General features: G+C 44.4%; 1 protein-coding gene across 2 annotated transcripts in view; it reads left to right on the top strand.

The window, feature by feature from the left end:
* Positions 1-14,704, top strand: part of IQUB (IQ motif and ubiquitin domain containing) — a 90,427-nt gene that overhangs the window by 8,129 nt on the left and 67,594 nt on the right. Inside the window, exons 2-7 of one of the 2 annotated variants that reach the window (XM_069764901.1) lie at positions 5,870-5,900; positions 5,969-6,539; positions 6,640-6,858; positions 11,758-11,892; positions 13,577-13,744; positions 13,890-14,065. In XM_069764901.1, the coding sequence (XP_069621002.1) occupies positions 5,987-6,539; positions 6,640-6,858; positions 11,758-11,892; positions 13,577-13,744; positions 13,890-14,065 (1,251 nt within the window). In that variant the 5' untranslated portion in view covers positions 5,870-5,900; positions 5,969-5,986. The remainder of the gene's footprint in view (positions 1-5,869; positions 5,901-5,968; positions 6,540-6,639; positions 6,859-11,757; positions 11,893-13,576; positions 13,745-13,889; positions 14,066-14,704) is intronic. The other variant, XM_069764902.1, reaches the window with a different exon arrangement.

Here is a 14,704-nt window from a genome sequence, read left to right as displayed (position 1 = left end):
GGCAGCTATCGGGGTAGGTAAATGTGTCAGCAGGGTTAGCTATAGGGGCAAGTAAATGTGCCATTAGGAGGCAGCTATAGGGGCAGGTAAAGGTGCCAGCAGGGGCAGCTATAGGGGCAGGTAAATGTGCCAGCAGGGGCAGCTATAGGGGCAGGTAAATATGCCAGAAGGGGGCAGCTATAGGGGCAGGTAAATGTGCCAGCAGGGGCAGCTATAGGGACAGGTAAATGTGCCAGCAGGGGCAGCTATAGGAGAAGGTAAATGTGCCAGCAGGGGCAGCTATAGGAGAAGGTAAATGTGCCAGCAGGGGCAGCTATAGGAGAAGGTAAATGTGCCAGCAGGGGGCAGCTATAGGAGAAGGTAAATGTGCCAGCAGGGGCAGCTATGGAGGCAGGTAAATGTGCCAGCAGGGGCAGCTATGGAGGCAGGTAAATGTGCCAGCAGGGGCAGCTATAGGGGAAGGTAAATGTACCAGCAGGGGCAGCTATAGGGGAAGGTAAATGTACCAGCAGGGGCAGCTATGGAGGCAGGTAAATGTGCCAGCAGGGGCAGCTATAGGAGAAGATAAATGTGCCAGCAGGGGTAGCTATAGGGGAAGGTAAATGTGCCAGCAGGGGCAGCTATAGGAGAAGATAAATGTGCCAGCAGGGGCAGCTATAGTGGAAGGTAAATGTGCCAGCAGGGGCAGCTATGGAGGCAGGTAAATGTGCCAGCAGGGGCAGCTATAGGGGAAGGTAAATGTGCCAGCAGGGGTAGCTATAGGGGAAGGTAAATGTGCCAGCAGGGGCAGCTATAGGAGAAGGTAAATGTGCCAGCAGGGGCAGCTATAGGGGCAGGTAAATGTGCCAGCAGGGGCAGCTATAGGGGAAGGTAAATGTACCAGCAGGGGCAGCTATAGAGGCAGGTAAATGTGCCAGCAGGGGCAGCTATAGGGGAAGGTAAATGTGCCAGCAGGGGCAGCTATAGGGGAAGGTAAATGTACCAGCAGGGGCAGCTATAGAGGCAGGTAAATGTGCCAGCAGGGGCAGCTATAGGGGAAGGTAAATGTGCCAGCAGGGGCAGCTATAGGGGAAGGTAAATGTACCAGCAGGGGCAGCTATGGAGGCAGGTAAATGTGCCAGCAGGGGCAGCTATAGGGGAATGTAAATATGCCAGCAGGGGGTAGCTATGGAGGCAGGTAAATGTGCCAGAAGGGGCAGCTATAGGGGAAGGTAAATGTGCCAGCAGGGGTAGCTATAGGGGAAGGTAAATGTGCCAGCAGGGGCAGCTATAGGGGAAGGTAAATGTACCAGCAGGGGAAGCTATAGAGGCAGGTAAATGTGCCAGCAGGGGCAGCTATAGGGGAAGGTAAATGTGCCAGCAGGGGCAGCTATAGGGGAAGGTAAATGTACCAGCAGGGGTAGCTATAGGGGAAGGTAAATGTGCCAGCAGGGGGCAGCTATAGGGACTGGTAAATGTGCCAGCAGGGGCAGCTATAAGCTATAGGGGCAGGTAAATGTGCCAGCAGGGGCAGCTGTAGGGGAAGGTAAATGTGCCAGCAGGGGCAGCTATAGGGACAGGTAAATGTGCCAGTAGGGGCAGCTATAGGGGCAGGTAAATGTGCCAGCAGGGGCAGCTGTAGGGGAAGGTAAATGTGCCAGCAGGGGCAGCTATAGGGGCAGGTAAATGTGCCAGCAGGGGTAGCCATGGGGGCAGGTAAATGTGCCAGCAGGGGCAGCTATAGGGGCAGATAAATGTGCCAGCAGGGGCAGCTACAGGGGCAGGTAAATGTGCCAGCAGGGGCAGCTATAGGGGAAGGTAAATGTGCCAGCAGGGGCAGCTGTAGGGGAAGGTAAATGTGCCAGCAGGGGCAGCTATAGGGGCAGGTAAATGTGCCAGCAGGGGTAGCCATGGGGGCAGGTAAATGTGCCAGCAGGGGCAGCTATAGGGGCAGATAAATGTGCCAGCAGGGGCAGCTACAGGGGCAGGTAAATGTGCCAGCAGGGGCAGCTATAGGGGCAGGTAAATGTGCCAGCAGGGGTAGCCATGGGGGCAGGTAAATGTGCCAGCAGGGGCAGCTATAGGGGAAGGTAAATGTGCCAGCAGGGGCAGCTATAGGGGCAGGTAAATGTGCCAGCAGGGGTAGCCATGGGGGCAGGTAAATGTGCCAGCAGGGGTATCTGTAGGGGAAGGTAAATGTGCCAGCAGGGGCAGCTACAGGGACTGGTAAATGTGCCATTAGGAGGCAGCTATAGTGGCAGGTAAATGTACCAGCAGGGGGCAGCTATAGGGGCAGGTAAATGTGCCAGCAGGGGCAGCTATAAGGGAAGGTAAATGTGCCAGCGGGGGGCAGCTATCGGGGTAGGTAAATGTGTCAGCAGGGTTAGCTATAGGGGCAAGTAAATGTGCCATTAGGAGGCAGCTATAGGGGCAGGTAAAGGTGCCAGCAGGGGCAGCTATAGGGGCAGGTAAATGTGCCAGCAGGGGCAGCTATAGGGGACGGTAAATGTGCCAGCAGGGGCAGCTGTAGGGACTGTTAAATTTGCCTATAGGGGCAGTTAAATGTGGTAGCAGGAGGCAGCTATAGGGAAAGGTAAATGTGCCAGCAGGGGCAACTATGGGGACTGGTAAATGTGCCTATAGGGGCAGGTAAATGTGCCAGCAGGAGGCAGCTATAGAGGCAGGTAAAGGTGCCAGCAGGGGCAGCTATAGAGGAAGGTAAATGTGCCAGCAGGGGGCAGCTATAGGGGCAGGTAAATGTGCCAGCAGGGGCAGCTATAGGGGAAGGTAAATGTGCCAGCAGGGGCCGCTATGGGGACTGGTAAATGTGCCTATAGGGGCAGGTAAATGTGCCAGCAGGAGGCAGCTATAGAGGCAGGTAAAGGTGCCAGCAGGGGGCAGCTATAGGGGAAGGTAAAGGTGCCAGCAGGGGCAGCTATAGAGGAAGGTAAATGTGCCAGCAGGGGGCAGCTATAGGGGCAGGTAAATGTGCCAGCACGGGCAGCTATAGGGGAAGGTAAATGTGCCAGCAGGGGCAACTATGGGGACTGGTAAATGTGCCTATAGGGGAAGGTAAATGTGCCAGCAGGGGCAGCTATAGGGGAAGGAAAATGTACCAGCAGGGGCAGCTATAGGGGCAGGCAAATGTCCCAGCAGGGGCAGCTATAGGGGCAGGTAAATGTGCCAGCAGGGGCAGCTATAGGGGAAGGTAAATGTACCAGCAGGGGCAGCTATAGGGACAGGCAAATGTGCCAGCAGGGGTAGCCATGGGGGCACGTAAATGTGCCAGCAGGGGCAGCTATAGGGACAGGTAAATATGCCAGCAGGGGCAGTTATAGGGGAAGGTAAATGTGCCAGCAGGTGGCAGCTATAGGGGCAGGTAAATGGGCCAGCAGGGACATCTATAGGGGAAGGTAAATGTGCCAGCAGGGGCAGATACAGGGGAAGGTAAATGTGCCAGCAGGAGCAGATACAGGGGAATGTAAATGTGCCAGCAGGAGCAGCTATAAGGGAAGCTAAATGTTACAGCAGAGGCAGCTATAGGGTCAGGTAAATGTGCCAACAGGGGCAGCTATATGGGCAGGTAAATGTGCCAGCAGCGGGAAGCTATAGGGACAGGTAAATGTGCCAGCCGGGGCAGCTATAGGGGCAGGTAAATGTGCCAGCCGGGGCAGCTTTAGGAGCAGGTAAATGTGCCAGCAGGGGCAGCTATAGGGGCAGGTAAATGTGCTAGCGGGAGCAGCTATAGGGGCAGGTAAATGTATCAGCAGGGGCAACTATAGGGGCAGGTAAATGTGCCGACGGGCAGCTATAGGGGCAGGTAAATGTGCCAGCAGGGGCAGCTGTAGGGGAAGGTAAATGTGCCAGCAGGGGCAGCTATATGGGCAGGTAAATGTGCCAACAGGGGCAGCTATAGGGTCAGGTAAATGGGCCAGTAGGGGCAGCTATAGGAACTGGTAAATGGGCCAGCAGGGGGCATCTTTAGGGGCAGGTAAATGCCCCCTACCATAAATCAGGACAGTAGTACCTACCTCTTATGTCAAACGATATAACAGTGTTCTATGTGCAGATTACAATGGTCACATCCCAGCTTCATCAGGTACCCGGACATTGCTCACAATTTCGTTCACAAAAATTACACTACATAAAACATTACTTTTGTTTCCATTAAAATCTCTTAGTACAGAAAAATATACAGAAAGGCCAAGGATAAAAAATCCTCAAAGTAGTAATGTTGGGGTAAACAGTAGCAAAAATGCACTAGTAAAATACAATTAGAGCCATATCAGCAAAAGGGCCCAGGTTAAAAAAGTGGAATATCAAATCAGAAAGACAACGGAAGCTTCTTGCCAATAAAAACACTGAAGTTTATTAATAATACATATAAAATCTAAACAAGTCCAATAGTACTCAATGGTGATAAAGAATCTACTGTCTGCATAGGGCAGATACACCACAAAAAACCTATAAATAATCAAATGATACCAAAAAATGCAAGTAAATAGGCAGAAATAAACTTAAATGCGCATGACATAATATGGCATAAATTTATACAGGCCCAATAGTAAAAAAGTGCTGGCCAATAAATAGCCGTACATACGGTTAATATAGACCATACATATACCATAATCAATCAAAGTTCAAGATACATGGGCTAAAGGTAGCATGCCTACTAATAAATGCACAAACAATTACATGCCGAGATAAATAAAGATATGTTACAAAAAAACCCTGAGTAATAGAAAGTGTATGGCAGAGAAACTACCTATAACAAAGTCTATAGCAGTTCTAAAGATCCTAAGTGGAATTACTACACTCACTGATATGGTAGCTGTAAAGTGCATATTAGTACTAAGGTGCAGGGCATGGGGACAGGTCAAGGTGTATTTACCTGAAATGCAGATCAATAGGAGGACCTCGACGCGCGTTTCGCGGTTAGGCTTCGTCCAGGGATATAATCCTGTTCGCACGAAAACAGGTGCGAAAAATCCGCAGAGATCCAACCTACGTGTGCACATACCCTTAGCCTCTATTGAGTCGTACCTAGCCGTGGAGTTTGGCATCCTACCAGCTCAAGTGGGCTAGCCCTAATAGGCCCCATTGCGCCCTATACACTCATGCCCTTTTGCTACTTTTTACCCACAAATTGCTATTTTGAGGATTTTTTATCTTTGACCTTTTTGTATATATTTTTTCTACAAAGATTTTACTGGAATCAGTAAAAGTAACGTTTTACGTAGTGTAACCTGATCAGCCTTATCTCACATCTGCAGTTTCATAATCCACTCAGCGTTATGTGGAAACATTTGTCCATGATTGTTTGTAGTGTATTCTTATATTGTATATAGTGTATGTGTATATTATGTATATTGTATATAGTGTATTCTTAATATTCTTAGAGTGTTTATAGTGTATTCTGCAAAACTTGGGTGTCGGGACTGATATTCAAGCGCCCCGGCTACCAAGTTTTGTCAGGTTTAAATGTAAACACTCACCTTATGTTGACACGTGGCATTTTTGCACCTTTTTTGCGGCATTTTTTGCTGCTTTTTACAGTAAGAGCAAAAGTGATGAAATTTCAGAAATCTTTTTTGTTCTGAGAAAATTGAAAACTACTGCTAAAATCTCAGAGGCGTTTTTCAGGAATAAATCTAACTTTTTAAACATGTACTGTAGACAAAGCACATATGTAACATGCATGCAAAAAAGCACAAAAAAATGCTGCAAAACGTTGAAAAACGGGCGTTTTCATAGCAGTGTTTTTGCTGCCAAGAGAGCAGGTTTGGGCTGTAGAAACAAGAAATGCAGCAAAAACACTGCTTGTGAACATAGCCTTACTCATATAGTTTTAGCTCTGCCTGCTATTCTTTCTTTTTTAATTTTTTTTCAGTGGGCAGGTCATGGTGAGAGCAGTTATTAAGGTATTTATTTTTTCATTGTTAATTAATGTGCATAGGAACAGCCTAATGTTTGTGCTCTATGTGTTCAGGGTAGCAAATAGGGTAAAATGGAAGCTACAACGGTATCTGGGAGATCTGATGTAGCCCAGCAGACAGATGTAGAGGTTACATCAGACAACAGCGAAAAAAAGCATGTACATCAGGAAGAAGACCAGAACCTTGTACATCAGGACCAAGACCAGAACCTTGTACATCAGGACCAAGACCAGAACCTTGTACATCAGGACCAAGACCAGAACCTTGTACATCAGGACCAAGACCAGAATCTTGTACATCAGGACCAAGACCATAATCTTATACTTCAACAGCAAGACCAGAACCTTGCACATCAAAACCAAGACCAGAACCTTACAGTTCAAGAGCAAGACCAGAACCTTAGACATCAGGATCAAGACCAGAACCTTATATATCAAGAACAAGACCAGAACCTTACACATCAGGATCAAGGCCAGCACCTTGTACATCAGCACCAAGACCAGAAGCATGATTGTGAGAATGGGGAAACCCAAATTCCAGGCCAGGAATCACACATGGAGAGTGAAGAAATAGCAAACATGTTGGAAGACGAAGATATTGAGAAAAATAACATTGACCTAGGAGGTAAGTGGCCATATTCAGGATAGCTATCCTAAAAAGAACTGCATAGTGCAAAATATGAAGTAAAATCATCTGATTTTGTTTTTTGATCAAAAATTACCAGGAACAGTTCAGCACGATGGTGACAGTTCTCACCAAACAGAGGTCAGCATTGAGCTCCTCCAAGACATACAGCAAATGCAGGAAAGCAACGCACAGTCTTCTGTCCTTACAGAGGAGGACAGACATTACCCAGAGGACCAGGATACTGATCTTCTGAGGTTTTCAGAAAACAAGCTGGAGAAGAAAATTGACCTGGATGACTCCAGTGCCACAGCTACGGGTATTGTATCTTCTAGACAGCTTGTCAATAGTGTCACAACTAATAAACATAGAAGAGGATGTTGTCTTTTTTAACAGCAGCTGCCTACCTTTTCATCACAAAATTGACAGGTAGCGGAACTTCAAACTCACAATATTAAATCCACCAAAAAAAAATAATAAATTCACTGACTGTGTTGAACTAAAGTATTATTATAACGTAACCTTTATTTATTTCTTAAAATGTTTAACCTTATCCACTTCCCAATAGGTAAGTATGAGGATCATATCGTGGATACTAGTAAAGATAAAATCAACAACTGTGTGTCCTTTTAATAATGAAACAGCCTGCTTATGAATTTATCAGGTGGTGGAATGCCCCTAGAAACTCACCGCCCACCTGTATGTGACAATCCAAAATTTTATAAAGGATTTTATATAGAGTTTGTCTATTGCACTCTGCCCTAAAATTTAGATTGGAATGTTAATTAGTAATGAAGTATCTTATACTACATAAATTCCCTCCAAAATATATTACAACCCCAGTCTAAACTCTCCAATGAATACCTTGTACGGTACCTATTCTATCTGATAGTTTAATCAGTTCATTGAATGCTCATATGACAGCTCCTGTTATATTGGAGGATGAATCACTTATAATATATGGAAAAATGCGTTCTCATCCATTCATTTTACAGGCATTCCCCAAACGCACACTACCCCTTCCAATCATTGAAGGGCTAATTAATATTTCTCATGACAAACATAGCTAAAGGATCGTGATTATACAGTCTCCAAATACTACATTAGATCGCTTCAATGTGTTTCGCCCATTACTATACTTAATAAGCACATCGGGAGGTTAATTCAAAGATTTGTGCTTATTATACATGCACAGGAACTTATACTCCCGGCCACAATGCGAGCCGTGTGCATAGCTGTGGTGTGCCTTGATCAGTGCTTCTATGAAGGATGATGTCGCGTAAACGGGTGTAGCCTCCTCCATTACACTGCAGAGCTCATGCCAGGAAGCAGCGGTGCTTGTGTACTGCCGCTAAAAGGAGAACTGCAGGATGGGCTGAAGAGGAGATAGAAGTTGCAGGACAAGTTGTATATAGATGGGAAAGAGAGGAGAGATATACTGCAGGATTGCTGAATATACAGGGTAAGGCCTGGGCCACACTTGCAAGTTCAATGCGAGAAACTAGCACGACCGGAGTGTGTGGCTGCATGGATTTCTATGCAGCCGCCATGCTCCGGTCCTGAGTGCCGGCGGCAATGCCGAGTATTGATGTGAGAGACTCGTGCGAATTTCTTACATTGAACTCGCAAGTGTGACCCCGACCTAAAGAAGAGAGAGAAATACTGTAGAAAGCTCTGTAAATAGAGTGGACAGAAAGGAGGGACCTACATGCAGCATGTGCTGTATACAGTGGCATGTAAAAGTTTGGGCGCCACTGGTGAAAATTACTGTTATTTTTGTTGTTTTTGTTTTTTATTTAAGTGGTGAAAAAAAATCCAAACTTTGGGGAAAAAAAATGGCGGCATTTTCCAAGATCTGTACCGTCTCCATTTTTTGTGATTTGGGGCTGAATGAGGGCTGACGTTTTTATTGATACCATTTTGGTGTAGATATGATCTTTTGATCGCCAGTTGTTAGATTTTATTGCATTTTAGCTGCGACTAAAAAAACGTAATTCTGGCGTTTTAACTTTTTTCTCGTGACACCGTTTAGCAACCAGGTTAATTCTTTTTTTATATTGATAGATCGGGTGATTCTGAACTCGGTGATACCAAATATGTGTATGTTTGATTTTTGAATGGGGCAAACGGGGGTTGATTTGAAGTTTTATATATTTTTTACTTTTTAAATATTTTTAAAAACATTTTTTTTTTACTTTTTGCATCCTTCAATACTCTCCACGGGAGACTAGAAGCTGCAGTTGTCCGATCGGCTCTGCTGCATACAGGCGATGATCAGATCGCCTGTTTGTAGCAAAAATGCTCACTCGCTATGAGCGCCGACCATCGGGCGGCGCTCATAGCAATCCGGCAATGACAACCATAGAGGTCTGCTGGAGAGCCATCGGTGACTCGGCGTGTATCATGGAAGTGCAAGTTAAATGCTGCTGTCAGAGATTGACAGCGGCATTTAACGTGCTAACATCCACGGGTGGATCGCGATTCCACCCGCTGCTGTTATAGTCTGTTCAAAACAGCTGACATGTACAGGAAAAGATGTGGGCTTAGCGCCGAAGCCCACATCAAAGGGAGGGAGTCCAATATGGGCATATTATTACACCCAACGTCGGAAAGGTGTTAAAGGTGACACATTTCCTTTGTATTTTAGACACAAAAAAATTGTCATCTTTTACATTTTAAAAATTGCAAAGAAGAAAATGGGCAGATTCAAAAGTTTGTGCACCCTGCATGGATAGAACCTAGTAGTATCCCTTTTTTAAAGTATCACATCTTGTAAATGCTTTGTGTAGCAAGCCAAGAGTCTTTCACTTCTTGTGTGAGGGATTTTCATCCATTCTTCCATGGAAAATTCTTCCAGTTCTGATAGATTCCTGTGGAATTTGTTGAAATTTCATTGCATCCATTCTTCCCTCTACCCGTAAAAAGCATGATTGATATACCCCCATGCTTAATGGCTGTTGAGATATTCTTTTCCTGAAATTCTGTGCTCTTTTCTCTCCACAGATACCGTTGATCATTGTGGCTAAAGAGTTCTATTTTAACCTTATCGGTCCACAGGACTTGGTTTCCATCAGGCTTGTTTAGATGTTCTTTTGCATACTTCTGATGCTGAATTTTTTGGTGAGGAGGCAGGAGAGGTTTTCTTCTGATGACTCTTCCATGAAGGCCATATTTGTGCAGGTGTCTCTGAACAGTAGAACAATGTACCACAACTCCAGAGTCTGCTAGATCTTTCTGAAGGTCTTTTGCGGGGATTCTGATTTGTCTTGCTAGTAATCCTACAAACAGCTCTCAATGACATTTTGCTTGGTCTTCCAAACCTTATCTTGACCTCAACTGTTCCTGTTAACTCCAATTTCTTAAATACATTTTAAATTGAGGAAAGGGCAACTTAAAAACACTTTGCTATCTTCTTATGCCTTGTGGGCCTCCACCATTTTCATTTTCAGAGTGCTAGGCAGCTGCTTAAAATAACCCATGGCTGTGAGTTTTTATAAAGCTGGGAAATTTGCATCACTTGGCCTTTCCTAACAATGATAATGAAAAAGTAATAATCGTAACAAGCTAATTAAGGTCTGAAACCTTGGTCAGATCTCCAAAGGTGCCAAAACTTTTGCATCGGTCCATTTTACTTTTTGTAATTTTTAAAATGTAAAATATAAGAATATATTTTTTCCCCCTAAAATACAAAGGAAATGTGTCATCTTTAACTTTAGGCCTTTTAGAAATCATGTAATCTTTAACTTGCTTTAGTGTTGACAATAACAGTAATTGTGGCCATGGGTGCCCAAACTTTTATATGCCACTGTATATAGGGGACAAAAGGACAGATCTATTCCTTTATTGACTGTATATAGAGAAGACAGAAATTAAAGATATACTTCAGGATGAGTTGTATGTCTAGAAGGGGCAGAAATGAGAGATATACTGTAGGATAAGCTGTATACTGGGGCTGTAAGGAGAGCTATGTATTGAAGGATGGGCTTTGTGTACAGAGGCCAAGATTAGGCTACGTTCACACGCGCGACGCACGCAAAAACGCACCAAAACGCACGCAAAAACGCTGCGTTTTGCGACGCATGCGTCGTTTTTTGCCGAAATTCGGACGCAAGAAAAATGCAACTTGTTGCGTTTTCTTGGTCCGACGCTTGCGGCAAAAAAGACGCATGTGTCGCACAACGCAACAAACAAAAACGCATGCGTCCCCCATGTTAAATATAGGGGCGCATGACGCATGCGTCGCCGCTGCGTCGCCCAACGCAAAACCGACGCAAACTAGCATAACGCTAGTGTGAACGTTACCTTAGTTAAGCGGTGTCTGCTTCTGAGAGACCAGTGATGTAAACAGGAGTTCAGGAGCATGAGGTGAAGTGAATGTGTGTGCTGACGTGCACCATTTTGTGGAGTGTATGTCTACAGGATGTGCACACCCAGACACAGTCTTCTATGTCTGAGTCTCCTCCTCCTGTAGGCGTATACTCACGAAAATGGTGTACGTCAGAGCACACGTTCGCTCTGCCGTCACTATTGCAATCTATGACTCCGCCGGCGCATACATCTGGAGCCCCTTAGATATCATCAAGCTAATCTATGTGTAGAATTCACCTTCTGCTGTGAAAGCACCCGAAGAGCACATAGAAGAGGGAGGAAGGTGCTGCAGCACTGAGGATAAGCAAATGCTGTTGGGAAATATAGTTTTAGCCAATAAACTAGGACCCCCTATTCTGCTATTTAAGGCAGGATGCAGTGAGTGCCAGAGTGAGGTAAAAAACACAAAGCCACAAGAAAAAAACTTATGATGGGTTTAGTCTGTATATTAACAATAAGTATACTGTGCTTTGCAAAAAAAAAATGCAATTCTGAGAATAACCCTTCATGTTTGTGATAGGGACAAAACTCTGGTCAGAGCACTGCCGATTCCCAGTGACCATATTGGAGTGAGGTGGCATGTCATTTCATTTGGCAAGTTTTTAGGCAGACGCTGGGTAACGTATTCAACCAGGAATTGGTAATGTGAGGCAAATACTTTATTATCTCAGCATGAATAGACTGGAAGAGGTTGAGATTTTGCACTACGCAGTCTGTGCCTTTCCACAATTCATACCCAATAATACTGGCTGAATTATAAGCAGAATCGATAAACTAACTATAGCACTAATACACTGAGAAGGAGCTACAAGTGCGTGATGAACTAAAGTCACTATTTTCTTCATTTCAGTAAAGGTGATGCTAACACCAGATGGCCAAGTAATCACAGTTGCATTTTCTATTGGAAAATCTATTGAGCACCTCAAGAATTACTTTGCATCTCAGATGAAAATTCCAGAAGCCGTCATAAGGATAATGTTTGAAGGTCAGAGATCCACATGTGGCAGTTTGCGGAATACTTTCCAGCTAACAGTACCGTCAGCACTAGAGATGAGTGAACCCAAACTTAAAAGTTTGGCGTTCGTAACGGACAGTTAGTGGAATAAAGTTTGAGTCGGGTACCAGAACGCGAACTTCCACGGGTCCGCTCATCCCTAGTCAATACTTGTGGAGGGAAAAACATCACTTGGATTAGAGATTATATTTGTCAGTCAGTTGCTGTATTTTTTATGAGGAGGAAGTAGAAAAAAAGAAAGGGCGTCTGGTTTATGGCAGATTTCTTAATAGAGTTGGCTGTCAGGGCGCTCCTGCACCGCCTGCTATGTTAGAGAAACGTTAGAGTCGCTTTTATTGTACAGCTCTGGCAAAAATTAAGAGACCACTGCAAAATGTTCAGTTTGTCTGATTTTTCTCTTTATAAGTATATTTTTGAGTAAAATGTAAATTGTTCTTTTAGTCTATAAACTTCTGACAACATGTCTCTGAGTTTCCAAGCAATAAATTTTGTATTTTTTTTCGGACAAAGAAAAATGGTCAAAATAAAAAAACCCCCAGTGCTTTTAGACCTCAAATAATGCAAAGAAAACAAGTTCATAATCATTTAGAAACACCAATACTAATGTTTTACCTCAGGAAGAGTTCAGAAATCAATATTTTGTGGAATAACCATGATTTTTAATCACAGCGTTCATGCGTCTTGGCATGCTTTCCACCAGTCTTTCACACTGCTTATGCCGCAAATGTAAGCAGTTCTTCTTTGTTTCATGGCTTGTGACTATCCATCATCCTCTTGATTACATTCCAGAGGTTTTCAATGGGGTTCAGGTCTGGAGATCGGGCTGCCCATGACAGGGTTTAGATGGGGTGGTCTCTTAATTTTTGCCATAGCTGTATATGGCTCCACTTTGTCCGCCACTTACAGTTGTGTTGAATAATAATTAAAATTTGCATGAAAACTTTCGAGCGTGCGGTGAAAATGTCTCTCCTAGGTGATGCAGGAGTTTGCCACTCCCTTCCACTGACACCTCATCCTACAGCTGTGTGCACGCCATCTTCTGCATTGCATAATCTAATATATCATCTCCTGTGTCATTTTGTAAATACAGCTGCTATATGGTTGGATGAGCACATGATACGGTAAGGCATTTATATGTGTTGGTCAGTAGAGAGGGACTTGACACCTAATCATTTATACTGTAGAGGATGCTGTGGTCGGCACTCAACAGCTGGAGGATGGGGGTTGACGGAGAACGATGTTGTGCCACCCACTCTACAGTGTGGCGGAGAGCACTTCTTGCTACACTTACAGTCAGTGCCCACAGGGAAGCGCTGTACCGGACTGTACAGCCGTGGGAGGAGGAGGATGAAGCGTCCATAACTCAGCAGTGTAGTGGACAGCGGTTCTCACCACACTGACCGGCACATTAGGCTCAGCTGCTCTTGCATCACTTAACTGTTGCCGGCTGCTATTGCATAATTCACTCTGTACATCCCTGCACAGTGCTTCAGTGTGAGTGGTACCAACCGGATGGGTAATACGTTTCCATATCACCGGCCTGAGCCAGGCTTTCTACTAGTACTTTATATCTATCACATAAATATCAATATCACGCTATCCATAATTCCACAGCACATGAGGCTTAGTGTTCAGTAGTTTGATGTCACTTTAGGGCGAATTGTAGAAGACGGTGAGACTCTCGTGGACCTCGGCATTAGACCCCATGGAATGATCCAGCTGGACATGCAGTCAATGGATCCTGAAAACTATCCAATTAAAGCTGTGAAACTTCAGCATGAATACAGCATGCCAGATGTCATTACCGTTAGGGTACAGACAGGTTTGACTCTTTTATATTTTACTTTTTTTCATGTTAAACATAATAACTTTACAAAATATAATTTTTATTTCTCCGTTTATTTTTTGGAAATGCTTCTTGGAAGTATCTGATATCTGTTTTTTATGTGGTGTATATTTCTACGTAGGAGATGAATCCTATGAAGATATAGCAGTAGAAATTGAAAGGCTTAACTACCGTAAGCCTTACTTGGGTGGATATCGCCATAAAGTGACTGGTGCAGTGTTTCATCATGCTGGGACTCAAACGGTACCTAAAAAGAGACCACAAAAAGACATTGTAGTGTTCTGCAGAGATACACAGGTATGATCTGAGTAATAAAGATTTATCTTAAAAATAGATTGGAATACGTTAAAGATTTGTTCATTTGTTCACAGTCAGCCCTGCCTGCAGACTATACTTCTTTACTAAATAAAATAGCACAGACCTCTGCTGCTGGTGTGACACCTATACTTTAAGGGTATGTACACACCGTTTCTTTTTCATGCGGGTTCACGCCGAAACCAGTTTGAAAAAGCATTTAAATAATGTTACAAAGAATGACTTACTGTGCATATATGCAAGCTTCTTTTAATCGCATGAAGCTTAGGAAGACATGGAATGGTTAAAAGAAGTGACCTGATCATTCTTAAGGTGGCTTCAGCTTAGATGTAGTGATGAGCGAATATACTCCTTACTCGAGATTTCTCGAGCACGCTCGGGGGTCCTCCGAGTATTTTTTAGTGCTCGGAGATTTAGTTTTTCTTGACGCAGCTGAATGATTTACTTCTGTCAGCCAGCTTGATTACATGTGGGGATTCCCTGGCAACCGGGCAACCCCCACATGTACTTATGCTGGCTAACAGATGTAAATCATTCAGATGCAGCAAGAAAACTAAATCTCCGAGCACTAAAAAAATACTCTGAGGACCCCCGAGCATGCTCGAGAAATCTCAAATAACG

Source organism: Ranitomeya imitator, chromosome 4, assembly GCF_032444005.1.
Source record: "Ranitomeya imitator isolate aRanImi1 chromosome 4, aRanImi1.pri, whole genome shotgun sequence".
In the NCBI taxonomy this organism is placed as follows: domain Eukaryota; kingdom Metazoa; phylum Chordata; class Amphibia; order Anura; family Dendrobatidae; genus Ranitomeya; species Ranitomeya imitator.
The sequence above is the reverse complement of the archived record's forward strand: the minus strand, read 5'-3'. Positions and strand labels throughout refer to the sequence as shown.